Genomic DNA, 13,344 nt, shown 5'->3' with positions numbered 1-13,344 from the left:
TTCTTGAATTTCTAAAATTTGATTCTTTAGAAATTTAAGGTTTTTTATGTTAGTCATTTATATGTAGACATTATACAGTCATTTACTTCAACTCTGGGCCTGGAGAAAATAGGCATGCTTTAATATTCAGATCAAATGCTATACTGAGTTCTCCTAAGATACAGTGCCATGGCTCGCTGCCAATTTGTAGTGCTTTCTACCTGCTCCCTACTCGGCTACTAGGCCTTTTGTCCTGTTTCTTAGATACTGCTGCTGCCACTCTGCTGGAGCAGGGTCTCCCAGCTTCTTCCGCTCTCTGTAGACTCAGGACAGTGCTAGAAAATGGGGGAAAATTTAGAGGTCCAAAGCTAAAATCATGGACCGTATGAGACCTAAGGATATTCTGGAGGAATACTGTCAGAGTTCCATGGAAGTGCAAGTTATAAACAGTGTACAGTAGCAGTTACCATAAGTTTTCATTAATAAAGTCTTATGCTTTGGGCACCTAGGTGTGATTGTGTTTCTTAATATATTAAAGATTATAATCTTCTATCTCAGTTTTGAGGCATATATAAACATTCATTACAGAATTTTAAGTACATTCTTATAATTTTATTTTCAGCTTTTAATTCTTAAAGACAATTTTGCCTTTATTGTAAAGATTTAATTTTTTATACATGTGTGCATGTGTATGATCTTGTAAGTGGCTAGATAGATCAAAACATATAGACGCCTGGGGTTGCTTGGGTTATTTCAGTAACTCTAGGCCTCAGTTTATTAATGAAGAGACAAAAAAGTGCTCTGATACGTTGGAGATAAAAATCTTTTGAGGCTTAGAGAAAAGTCAAGATGGCAAATGATAGGTGTCATGTTGTTTGCCATTTCTGTTCTGTTGATGGTGTCCTGCCCTGGGCAGGAGTCCAGGACTTAAAAGGGAAAGTGACATAGGCACAAGAGACTTGATGTCTCTAGTCTAGGAGCTTCATAACCAAAGATAATTAAGGTGTAGATCAGTTTACCTACTGAGTAGTTTTTCATTTCTTTACCAAATGATGTGGGTAAATTTGAAAGTAACTTTTAGCCAATATTTTAAATAATTGGGCAATGACTAATTTCTTCCTACTCTACTTTGCTCAGGGAAAGAGTTTCAGAATGGGAGAAAAGGATTTAAAATGGGATAATCTCTAAATCCTTTCCAACACCTGCATCTTTCTTCAATGCCTTTTTCCACTTTGGATTGTTACATTAAAATTTCATTATTTGGCTTGAAGCATTATAGACAGTGCTGGACACATACATATTCAGAAGATAAAATCTATTCCTATTTTCCACAGCTCTGTCTTTTGCATGAGAATTGATGTGCATTTTAAATGGAAAAAGCTTATAGTTGCTATATAGACAACTACCTACATTAGTTCCTTCAGAGAAATTCCTGTTTGTTTCAGACTTGACCTCAGCAGGCACAGAATCAGCGTTCAAAATACAATAAGAAACTTCCAGATACAATTTGATTGCATGGTTTGTTCTGACTACCCTCTTATTTTTCGCATACATAGTTGGTTTTTAAAAAGTGTTGGTTATTTTTAATCTGATTCTTGTTTGGTTCATCTTTGTGTTGCAGTGGTCAGTGCATCAAAAAGGCAGTTATAATACCTTTGCTTCTTTTATGCTTTAACATTGTAATTGCACCATTCAGTGGTTGAATCAGCTCCCTTAGTCATGCCTCACCTTTTTCTTTTCTATTTTAAAATAAAGGCAGCTACATTTTTTCATTGTTTTACTTTCCCATTTGCCTTTTTTCTTTTGATTGTTACAGATTTGTAGAAATGATAGAGGCAGAATTCTGCTAATCTATCAAATTCGGTTTTCTAAGCTCATTTCTCAACTTCCAGAATGTTGTAGAAGCTTAAATTTTGTTGCCACGTTTAATTAGCCACGAGATGCTCTTTTATGCCACAATTTTAATACTTGGTCCATATCTTCCAATTTCTTAAAATATTAATGATATACTATACAGTATATCCATCTCTTGCTCTGGAAAACAAATTTTGTGTATTTGGAGTTGTATTTTGTTTAAATTCCAAAGTTAAAGAGTGACAGATGCATAGTTCAGCATGAAAACTAATTTATGTGGATATTATATGTGAATGTTTTATCTTGCATTGGTTTAATTGTAATACTTGAATTGTTTCTTTACTAGTCTCAACCAAATATTTTCTACTTCCATGGAGTTTGTAAATTAGTACCAATTTTATACCTAAATTTAAAAACTTAAATGTATCCTATTTAAATGTACAGGGCACTTGTGCTTTATGGAGAGTTGTTGAAAACTGTTATAGAGTGGAATATTCATTTATTTAACCTTATTTGTTAGTTGAACTTAAAATTTCGCTTTAATAACTATTTCATATACTTTTTTTTTAAAGTCAACTATTTTGCACTTAATTCATTCCTTTGAGACCTGCCATGACCTTGCTTGTTTTTACTTGGAGTTCTTGTTGAGAAAATTAAGGAAGTGACACCCCTGATGCTATTTAGTGTAACATCTCAAAAGTTTGTAGCACTGGAATTTTAAGTCTTAGTTTTCGTTAGTGCCAACCAGAACAGACTGATTTGTAAGGTATTTTTCATTTTGGCAAAATAAGGAAAATTAATTTTCTTTCAACCTGTATTATTCTATAATTTATGATGAAAAATTGCTAATTTCTTCTTCAGTGAGTAAAATTACTAAGTTTTTAACTCCCTACCATAATTAGAATTTTCAAATTCTTATCTGAAATTTTAGTATGTTAAGAGTGCTTGATATTTTGGTGTGTTGATTATTTTTGAACTTGGAATATTGGTTGAAGTAGGTTAGTTAACCTGTAATGGTTTGAAAGCTCAAAATTATATCTTGCTGATTTTCTGAGTTGGGTAGAAACTTTAAGAAATTGGAAATATCTTTTGTTTCTTAACTAAAAGAATTATAGTTTGGAAATAATTCTACCATATTTCAAGAATTTATAATTTAACAAACATGATACCTTCATTAAAGGAAAAGAAACACCAAATACTAGTAAGAAATAATTATATGGAATGTTAGAGAATGGATAGCAACTATACACCTCATTTTAAAAATTGGTATAATTTAATGTAAAATTTAGTAGGTTGGAGTCTTGCTGAATTAAAATTCCTTAGTCAAAGAGTTACATAGAAAATTCTTCCCAGATTTGAGAAAGGAAAAGGTCTTTTCAGGTTTCAGAACTATCACAAAAATATTCTGGTTATAATTGCTGAGATGAGACATAGGAATAGAGTCATATTCTGTTTCTACTATTATGTAGACCTCTTTTGGTCAAGTTATTGTTTTAACATTTAATGGAAAGAATCTGATGGTGGAAAGATGGTGGAGAGAAAATTGGAGTTCATTTGTTCTTTAGGTGAAGAAAATAAATTGGAAAATTATGAGTGAGAGAAGGAATGTCATCAATAATTCATGTGTTGTATCTTTTCTATTATTTTTCTTCATTGGGAGATCTAGGAATCAAGCTAATCAAGTATTTGCTGAAATTAATGATCTTAGTTTTTTCCTGATGGATCCAAATCTCATGGATTTGTGCAACTGCCCAGTAGTTTAATTAGGACTTAATTCACAATTTTTTTTTCTGCTTTCTTAATAAATGTATAGCTGATTTATTCTCCCTTCTTTTTTTAAGGAATCTAGGTAAAAATGGCTTATCTAACAGTAGCATTTTATTGGATAAATGTCCACCTCCAAGACCACCATCTTCACCATACCCTCCATTGCCAAAGGACAAGTTGAATCCACCTACACCTAGTATTTATGTGAGTCTGAATTGACTAAAAATAAATCAAACCAGTGTTTGCCTGAACCTGTCTTTCATAAGATCTTGCTTTAAATCAATATGGATGCCCTTTAGAAAACGTTAAAATTACTGGCAGCAGCTTGAATGTTTTAGGGGGAAAAAGATTTGGTAATAGTGTTTAAAACATGCTTTCTCAGCTGTTAACTATGGTTACATTAGAGTAGTGAGAAATACTTTTTTCTGCCCCCAATTTTGAGCAGTATTAGGCAAAAACTACCTAAAAGTGTAACTTTGTTTTGAGTAAGCTGCGTTTTAAATCTGCATTCTACTAGTTGTATGGACCTTAACATTTATTTGTTTTATACATCTACAAAAATATTATTTACCTTCAAAAAAAGTGTTCAAGAACATAAAATGTGGTAATAGTTAATGTCATTAAAAAGCTTAATAGATTATTTAAAACTGAATGTTAGTTTTGCTTTATGGACATTTAGATGCATCTGATATGGAAAGTTGATAAGAGTTCAATAAAAGCAGCTTTTACTTATGTTTTTCCCAAATGGGTCCTCCTACCCTCTTTCTTTCCATCCTTGCACTTCTACCCCAAATGAAAAAATTTTAAACCGTAAACTGTTTTTAGAGATTTGGCCCTGTCTTTGCTTTCTAGAGGCCAAATGTTTTATTAATTCTTCCTCCAACTAATATTTATTTATTGATCCTTTAGTATGTAAGGGAAACACTGGGATAGACATGTAATAAAACTTGTAAACTGAGATCTGAGAGGGGGAAATGCAAAATTAAGATTTATCTTTTATGAGTCTTCTTTAGCCTGCTTTCACTTTGGTAATATTTTTTAAAACACTTTAATCTCTTTTTCTTTTTTTCTCTTTCTTTTTGTGATTTTAAAAAAACACATAAAATTTCCCATCTTAACTACTTTTAAGTTTACAGTTCAGTAGGGTTAAGTATATTCTTATTGTTGTGAAACAGCTCTCCAGGGCTTTTTCATCTTGCAAATCTAAAATTCTATTTCTATGTCCATTAAAAAACAACTCCCAGAGGCCAGCTGGGTGACTGAGTGGTTAAGTTCGCGTGCTCCTCTTGGTGGCCCAGGGTTTCGCTGGTTCGGATCCTGGGCGCGGACATGGCACCACTCATCAGGCCACGCTGAGACGGCGTCCCACATGCCACAACTAGAAGGACCCACAACTGAAATGTACAACTATGTAATAGGGGGACTTGGGGAGAAAAAAGCAGAAATAAAAAAGATTGGCAACAGTTGTTAGCTCAGGTGCCAATCTTAAAAAAAAAAAACAAAACAACCCCTTTTCTCTGGTCTCCCCAGCCCCTGGTAACCACTTTACTTTCTGTTTCTATGAATTTGACTGCTTTAGATGCCTCATATAAATGAAATTATACCCATAATTTTTCTTTTCATGACTGGCTTGTTTTCACTTAACATGAATCAAGGTTCATGAGGATCGTGAATCATGATCCTCAAGGTTTATCCGTGTTGTAGCAAGTGATAGGATTTTCTTCCTTCTTAAGGCTGAATAATGTTTAAAACAATTTGATTTTGAAGTTTAAATTTTGTTTCTCCCACATATTTTTGTTCAAGATATAATGGACAAGAGAAATGTATATGGTTACCATCTAATTATAGTTAGGAGTAAAAGACACCGATAAAATGCTATAAAACCTAGAATAGAAATAACAACACTTAGGATGCATTATTTATTTAAATTGCGATAAAGAATATGAATTTGGCATAATATTTAAATGAAAGGTTGGTTTTCAGAGAGCTAACCATGTTTTAATTTTACAGTTGGAAAATAAACGTGATGCTTTCTTTCCTCCGTTACATCAATTTTGTACAAATCCAAACAACCCTGTTACAGTAATACGTGGCCTTGCTGGAGCTCTTAAGTTGGGTAAGCTTTAAATAAGAAAAAGGAAAAGTTTGTATAATTCTTTTGCTATCTATTAATTTTTAAAGCACTGGCAGAAACTTTATCTATTTTTTCAGGTTTTCACATTTTCATTTTAATATTTTCCTGGCTCTGTGTGTGTATATATGTGTCACTTCTTTAATCCGTAATGTGAAGATATGATGATGATATATGGGTACAGGTGGTTTTTTAATTTAGCTTTTATTTTGGTCTAATTATATAATTATGATTTAGATTGATAATAGAAGAAATTTTTAATATAAAATTTAGATAAAATTTGATGCTACTAGTAAGTACTATAACCCCCTAAGTAGTTCCTGGCACCTTCAGAAATTAAATAAATAAGTGAAACTTCAGTCCCTGCCCCTTGATTCTGCCTGTGTTGATGACTGGGTGATTAGGTCCAGGGCTTCAGTACGTGGTTGTACAAACATGGCATGAAGCTCAGGATGTATAGAGGCCCTGGTTGGTTTTAGGGGAACTGGATAGAGTGCCACAAAATTTTTTCCCTTTTTTTTTCTTTAAAGAAAGCACTTTTAAAATATTATTCCAAATATATGTATATATTTATTAACTACATTTATTTATTTATGAAGACCTGGGACTTTTCTCTACCAAAACTTTGGTGGAAGCTAATAATGAACATATGGTGGAAGTGAGGACACAGTTGTTGCAGCCAGCAGATGAAAACTGGGATCCCACTGGAACGAAGAAAATCTGGCATTGTGAAAGTAATCGATCTCATACTACAATTGCTAAATATGCACAGTACCAGGCTTCCTCCTTCCAGGAATCATTGAGAGTAAGTATTTGCTTCCTGAAGATTATTTTGTTTTGGAGATATTTCATTTTGAAAAGGCACATTACTTTTGTAAGCATGTCGTTATTGTATAGTTAAGTAAAATACTTTATAAGTACTATTCAGTTCACTCTTAGTTAAAGTCTAAGTAAACCTATGGGTTGATAAAGTAAATATTATTACTGTCTAGTGAGATGTCTCCCTCATCTCTGGGCTATTTCTGTTTAGAGCAGGATTTCTTAACCTTGGCATTATTGACATTTTGGGTTGGATAATTCTTTGTTGTAGGGGATGTCCTGTGTATTGTAGGATATTTAGTAGCATCCCTGGCCTTTCCTCACTGCATGCCCATAGCACATCTCTTATCCCTCACCCCATTTGTGACGATCAAAAATGTCTCCAGACATGCCAAATGTCCCCTGGATGGCAAAATTGCCCTGATTGAGAACCACTGATATTAGAAGATACACTGAGTCTCAAAGTTTGCTTTATGCTTGCAGAGTCCCTAGTCTTGACCTTCCCACTTTTCTCCTCTACCAGGTTAGTATTTATCTGATAGGTAACTCCTACATGAAGCATTAGTTTTGTTCTTACCAATTTCAGTCTGAAAGAGAAAACTGAGGGAGAGGCATAAATTATTTCAAAATATATGGAAAACGGAAAAACAAAACTTTGACAAATAATCAGAGGATTGTTATTAAAAGACTCATAGGCCTTTCAGCAAGGAAGCATTACTAAAATCCTTTAGCACTGTAATGAGAACTTTGTGATTTCTCCCACAAAGTGAACAGAAAAAATCCACAAAAATGAGTTTATTAAATGTATTACTCAAATACTTATCTGTACTACGTTGTTCTCTACATACCCTACAGCTGAAACTAAATATGTGCCTGTAAGTCTTTAATTTGTAATTCATTGGATTTGCTTATTTCTGTTTAAATTTTTCCCCTGAGTTCCTATTTTCAATCAAGGCAACGTTTGTACCTGCAAATCATATATTTGTGTTCCTTTCTCACTACCACTCTCTATATCATAGAGAGAAATTTATCTAATAAAAACTGTCCTGCAACTTTGATGAGTTGCAGTGGATTCGTTGTCCATATAAAGCTCTGTAGTTCAAACTTTCGAGATATTTCAACTATGTAGTAGTATTATGGTCAGAAAAGAATAGATAACAAGCGAGATTCAGAGATCATCAAAGGAAAATTTGGAGGAAGAGTTGAAAAGCAAAGATAATAAGAGGCAGATTATTTAAATGGAAAGGGATCCATAACCAAAGAAAGGATGGCTTTTTGTTTGGTTTGGATGCATGGGCCATTACATGTGAAAAATTATCAAATGTTTAGACACTATACTCATAAAGAGAGGGAGGCCATAACGTCACTAAGTGTTGCTAACTCAGAAATTGTAGGACAGTGTTAAAAGATACCATGTCTGCGTCACAAAAATTGTAAATAATGGTAATATTTGCATTGCAAAGCACTTATATTTATTCAGCACTTAATTTCCTTATTAAGGTTGTAAATGTTTTATTGTTCATGTATAAATTCATTGTACAAAAAAAGGTAAAACTTTTTAAAATCTTTTAAAGAAAGTTTTCTGGAACAAATGGAACTTCTTGCATTTGTCCATAATCAAGAATAGAGAATGTCTTACCCTCAGTCATTATACACATAGAGTTATATACACGTGTACACACCTCTGCTAGTTTAGAAAAGTTATAATGAAGATTGATATTTCTTAGGCCTCTCAACTTTCCTTAAATTTTCTCTCTTCATGAAAATGGGGCAAGAATGAGAATTTATAGTTTTTCCCTTTAGGGAAGAAAATTAATAAGGAAGAACTCAGGAAAACTTGGTGGCTAGTGGAGAAGATTGGATACCAGCCCAATGAGCATTGACTTTTCTTGGGCTTTTATTTAATGTGGGCTTTGAAGAAATTTTCATGTGAGAGAGACCTATAGAAGCTTACTTTCAAAACATAGATAATACCATCAATTAAGATGTGATCTTTCCAGTTGTATGATGGAAAGGATAGCTGGTTGTAGACTACTAAGCTGGAATGCTTTTTGCTTAATCTGTAGGAAGAAAATGAGAAAAGGACTCACCATAAAGAGCACTCAGATAGTGAATCTACATCATCAGATAAGTAAGTCATTTTTAATGTCCACTTAATATTTCTGTTTAAAAAACATGTTTCTAATGTTGTCTCTCTTTTTTTAAGTTCTGGGAGGAAGAAGAAAGGACCCTTTAAAACCATAAAGTTTGGGACCAACATTGACCTGTCTGATGACAAAAAGTAAGTGTCTATAGTCATATTTCTGTGAACTGAAGCAAAGAGATAGCCTTTGCAAGATTGGGAATTGTCTACAGTTTCCTCTTCTGTTTCGTTCTTTGTCATTTTTTTAAGTTGATATGCAAGTTTTAGCTAAATTATTTGTGCTAGGTTTTGCAATTAAATTATTTTCTTTGACTTAAAACTCTTGTACAAATTTTCATCAAGATCTTGACCGTATGCTAATTACACAATCAAACTTATATTTATGATTAATATATAATTTCTATCAAATAGAATTATACAACAGTTATAAATATAGGAAGTCAATTTTTTCTTTCATTTACTTGGTCGGTAGTTTTTATGCTTCTTTTTGTTACAAAGTTTTCTTTTAGAAAAATTTAAGCATTTGAGTGTTTCTCTGACTGAAACACAAGGTTTTTGAATAAATGATTAACTTCCACAAATATTTGTAGCAGAATTTCACTCTTAATCTATTATTTTATTGCAGGTGGAAGTTGCAGCTACATGAGCTGACTAAGCTTCCTGCTTTTGTGCGTGTCGTATCAGCGGGGAATCTTCTAAGCCACGTTGGTCATACCATACTGGGCATGAACACAGTTCAACTATACATGAAAGTTCCAGGAAGCAGAACACCAGGTAGCTTTTATGAACTGATACATCTACACTTGAAAGACAGAATTAATCAAAATGTGGAACATGATAAAGAGAACCAGATTCTTTCCATTTACAATGAATGAAACTGAAAGGATTTTTCTTTCTTTCTTTCTTTCTTTCTTTTGGTGAGGAAGATTGGCCCTGAGCTAACGTCTCTTGTCTGTCTTCCTCTATTTTGTATGTGGGATGCCTCCTCAGAATGGCCTGATGAGCAGTGTGTAGGTCTACACTGGGATCTGAACCCACAAAGCCTGGGCTGCCAAAGCAGAACGTGCGAACTTAACTACTACGTCACTGGGCTGGCCCCTGGATTATTCCTATTATAAGGCTTGACTCTTTAACTGGCCTCAGATCATTAAAATTTTTCCCGTTTGTATTATATTAATAGCCATGAAACAATAGCAGTTTAATCAGGAAAGGGGTCATTCGAGCGCTCCCAGGAAAATAAGTCCCTGTGGCTTAAAGACTGTTGTTGATCCCATCTACTGTAGGGTGACAAGATACAGTTTTTTCTAAACTTTTTTTGTTTTTTTTTTTTTTACTACAATCACAATAAGAAATGTATTTTATATTATGACCTGGTGCACATGTATGTATACAACAGTTTCATAGAACAATACATTTTCTAATTTATTCCATTCTATTTTATTTAAAAAAGAAAGTATAGGTTGCATTCCTCTAATTGGGTCACAATGCACAGTTTACAAAGCATTTGATGATGTGGAAACATTATTAAATTCATCCTGGTTTCCAGTCTGAATTTTACCACTAACTAGGCTTGTCACTTAGGGCAAGTCACCTTCTTTCCCTGGGTCTGTTTCTTCATTTGTGAAATGAATTACATTGGTTTTAGACTTAAAATTCTGTCCAGCACTAATGTACCATCTTCTTTGTGCTCCCTTGGACTGACATGAAATTTCACAGGGTGATGTTCAAAATATTTAACGATTAGGACAGACTGGTGATAACGAGTTCAACTGTACCAATGCCTATGGGCTGCATATCACCCTCAGGTGTTTCTCTTTGCCACTTGAAGCAGCTATGGTTTGCAAACCAGATTGCTTTTCTTTGTCACCTGCTTATTGAATTATAGCTAAAGAATTGTTTCAATGTAGGCCTCTGCTTGCTTCTGGGTAACATAGGTCAGTGGTTCCCAGTCCTGGTTGCTCGTTAGAATCTCCTGGTAAGCTTTTGAAAAAAGATATAGTTGATTAATCTCTGAGGATTGGGATCCAGACATCAATATTTAAAAAAAAAAAAAGATTCCCAAGAGGATTGTTAATATACAGCCAGAATTAGAACCAATAGGTTGTAATAGTTTTTATCCTCGGGGCATTGGAAGCCCACTTCTGTGATACTTTATCCATAGTTGGATAAAGTGGAAATAGTTCTCAAATAAAGCAGAAGGACCTATCTGCTCCCCACTCTGTCATTTAGACACCAGTATAAATCCTGGGCAAGTTCTTTAAACTATAGAGTTTGTTTTTCTTAGGTATGTAGTATTGGCTTGATTATGTTGATTCACTTCAATTGAAAACTTCTCTCATCCAATTTGATTTATTTTATGCAAATATTGTCAAATCAAAAAGAATGCAGGTTTTTTCTTTTTTAACAAATCAAGAGAAAAAGTATACTTGATAGATTACTTCTTTGTCCCTGTGTCTAGTATATTTTGGGGTTTTTTGTTGGTTTGTATAAAGGTGTTAGTTTTTCAGAAGCGTCCTGTGGAACCTTAAAGAATTCTCTATAAAGAGTTCCCTTAGGATAGTGCTGTACAATAGAAATAAAATGCAAGTCATATTTATGATTTAAAATTTTATAGTAGTCACATTAATGTGAAATGAAATAGGTGAAATTAATTTTAACCCAGCTTATCCAAGTATTATCATTTCAACATATAAAAGTTATTGGGACTTTTCGCATTTTTTTTTTCATATTAAGTCTTTGAAATCCAGTATGTATTTTACAGTTAGAACACATCTCAGTTCATATTAACCACATTTCGAGTGGTTACCATATTGGACGGCTCAGTCTTAGAAGAAATGTTGTATAGTTTAATTATTAGTCCAGTTCAATTTTTAAAAACTTATTTTGAGTACTTTTTTTATGGGGCAAACACTTTGTTCCTGGAGTTACATAGATAAATATAAGTGTTACCTACTTCAATGGACTTCATCATCAGTCACGTATTTTCTAAACTGTAGAGATGCTCTCAGGTTCTACCCTAAAAGATTTTTAGTTAGATGGTTGGATCCTAGTGTCTCTAATTTAGATTAGAGCTAAATGTTATTTAGCGTTCATGCCATCGACAGTTCCAACCGTCTACCTGTGGTAAGAGACAGTTCTAAGTGTTAAGAGCACCACCTTCACCTTGTACTGTAGTATGTAAAAGACTCAGTATGTGATGTGCACAGGGTGTGGCAAGAACAGCTACACTTTTCTTTATTGAGGTAAAATTCACGTAGCAAAATTAACCCTTTTTAAACTGTGCAGTTCAGTTGCATTTAGTATATCACTGTGCTGTATAATCATCACCTCTGTGTGGTTCCAGAACATTATCATCATCCCAGAAGGAAACCCCAAACCCATTAAGTGGTCACTCCACATTCCCCCCTTCCCTCAGCCCCCCCTGGCAACCACTAGTCTGCTTTCTGGCTGTGTAGATTTACCTGTTCTGGATGTTTCATATAAATGAAGTCATACGGTATGTTGCCTTTTGTGTCTGGCTTCTTTCACTTAGCATGTTTCTGAGATTCATCCACATTGTATCTAGTTCATTCCTTTTTATGGCTGAATAATATTCTGTTATGTGGATATAGAACATTTTGTTTATCCATTGACCAGTTAATGGACATTTGGGTTGCTTCTACTTTTTAGCTGTTGTGAATAGTATTTCTGTGAACATTCGTGTACAAGTATTTGCTTAAATACCTGTTTCCAGTTCTTGTGGTAATATACCTAGGATTGAAATTGCTGGATCATATGGCACTTCTTTGTTTAACTTTTTGAGGAACTGCCAAACTGCTTTCCACAGCAGTCGCACCATTTTACATCCCTGTCAGCAGTGTACAAATGTTCCAGTTTTTCCACATCTTCACAAACACAGATTATTTTCCATTTTTTTCTTATTATGGCTGACCCAATAGGTGTAAAGTGGGTTTTCATTGTGGTTTTGATTTCCGTGTGCTTGTTGACCATTTGTATATCTACTTTGGAAAAATGATTATTCCAGTCCTTTGCTCATTTTTTGACTGTTTCTCTTTTGTTTTTGAGTAGTAGAAGTTCTTTATATATTCTGAGTATTAATCCCTTATCAGATACATGATTTTCAGATATTTCCTCCTGTTCTGTAGGTTGTCATTTTACTCCCTTTGTAGTGTCCTTTGATACACGAAAGTTTTTAATTTTGATGAAGTTCAATTTATCCATTTTTCCTTTGGTTACTTGTGCTTTTGGTATCATATCTAAGAAACCATTGCCAAATCCAAGGTCATAAAGATTTATCCCTGAGTTTTCTTCTTAGATTTTTATAGTTCTAGCTCTTATATCTATTTTAATTTTTGTATATGGTGTGAGCTAAGGGTCCAACTTCATTTTTTTTGCATATGGCTATGCAGTTGTCCCAGCAACATTTGTTGGAAAGACTATTCTGTCCTCTGTTGATTGGTCTTGGTACCCTTGCTGAAAATGAATTGACTGTAGATAGATGTATGGGTTTATTTCTGGACTCTTGATGCTATTCCATTGATTTATATCTCTATCTTTATGCCAGTCCCACACTGGTTTGATTATTGTAGCTTGGGGTAAGTTTCAAAATTGACAAATGTGAGTCTTCCAACTTACGTAGTTAGCTTTACTG

At 33.8% G+C, this 13,344-nt stretch overlaps 1 protein-coding gene across 14 annotated transcripts in view; it reads left to right on the top strand.

The window, feature by feature from the left end:
- Positions 1-13,344, top strand: part of KDM6A (lysine demethylase 6A) — a 207,219-nt gene that overhangs the window by 167,173 nt on the left and 26,702 nt on the right. For all 14 annotated transcript variants that reach the window (XM_046673176.1, XM_046673180.1, XM_046673179.1 and 11 more), the window contains 6 exons: positions 3,675-3,804; positions 5,611-5,716; positions 6,331-6,536; positions 8,617-8,681; positions 8,757-8,831; positions 9,319-9,467. In XM_046673176.1, the coding sequence (XP_046529132.1) occupies positions 3,675-3,804; positions 5,611-5,716; positions 6,331-6,536; positions 8,617-8,681; positions 8,757-8,831; positions 9,319-9,467 (731 nt within the window). The remainder of the gene's footprint in view (positions 1-3,674; positions 3,805-5,610; positions 5,717-6,330; positions 6,537-8,616; positions 8,682-8,756; positions 8,832-9,318; positions 9,468-13,344) is intronic.

This window comes from Equus quagga, chromosome 10 (genome assembly GCF_021613505.1).
Source record: "Equus quagga isolate Etosha38 chromosome 10, UCLA_HA_Equagga_1.0, whole genome shotgun sequence".
NCBI classification, from domain to species: Eukaryota; Metazoa; Chordata; class Mammalia; order Perissodactyla; family Equidae; genus Equus; species Equus quagga.
This window is presented reverse-complemented; position numbering and strand designations above follow the sequence as displayed.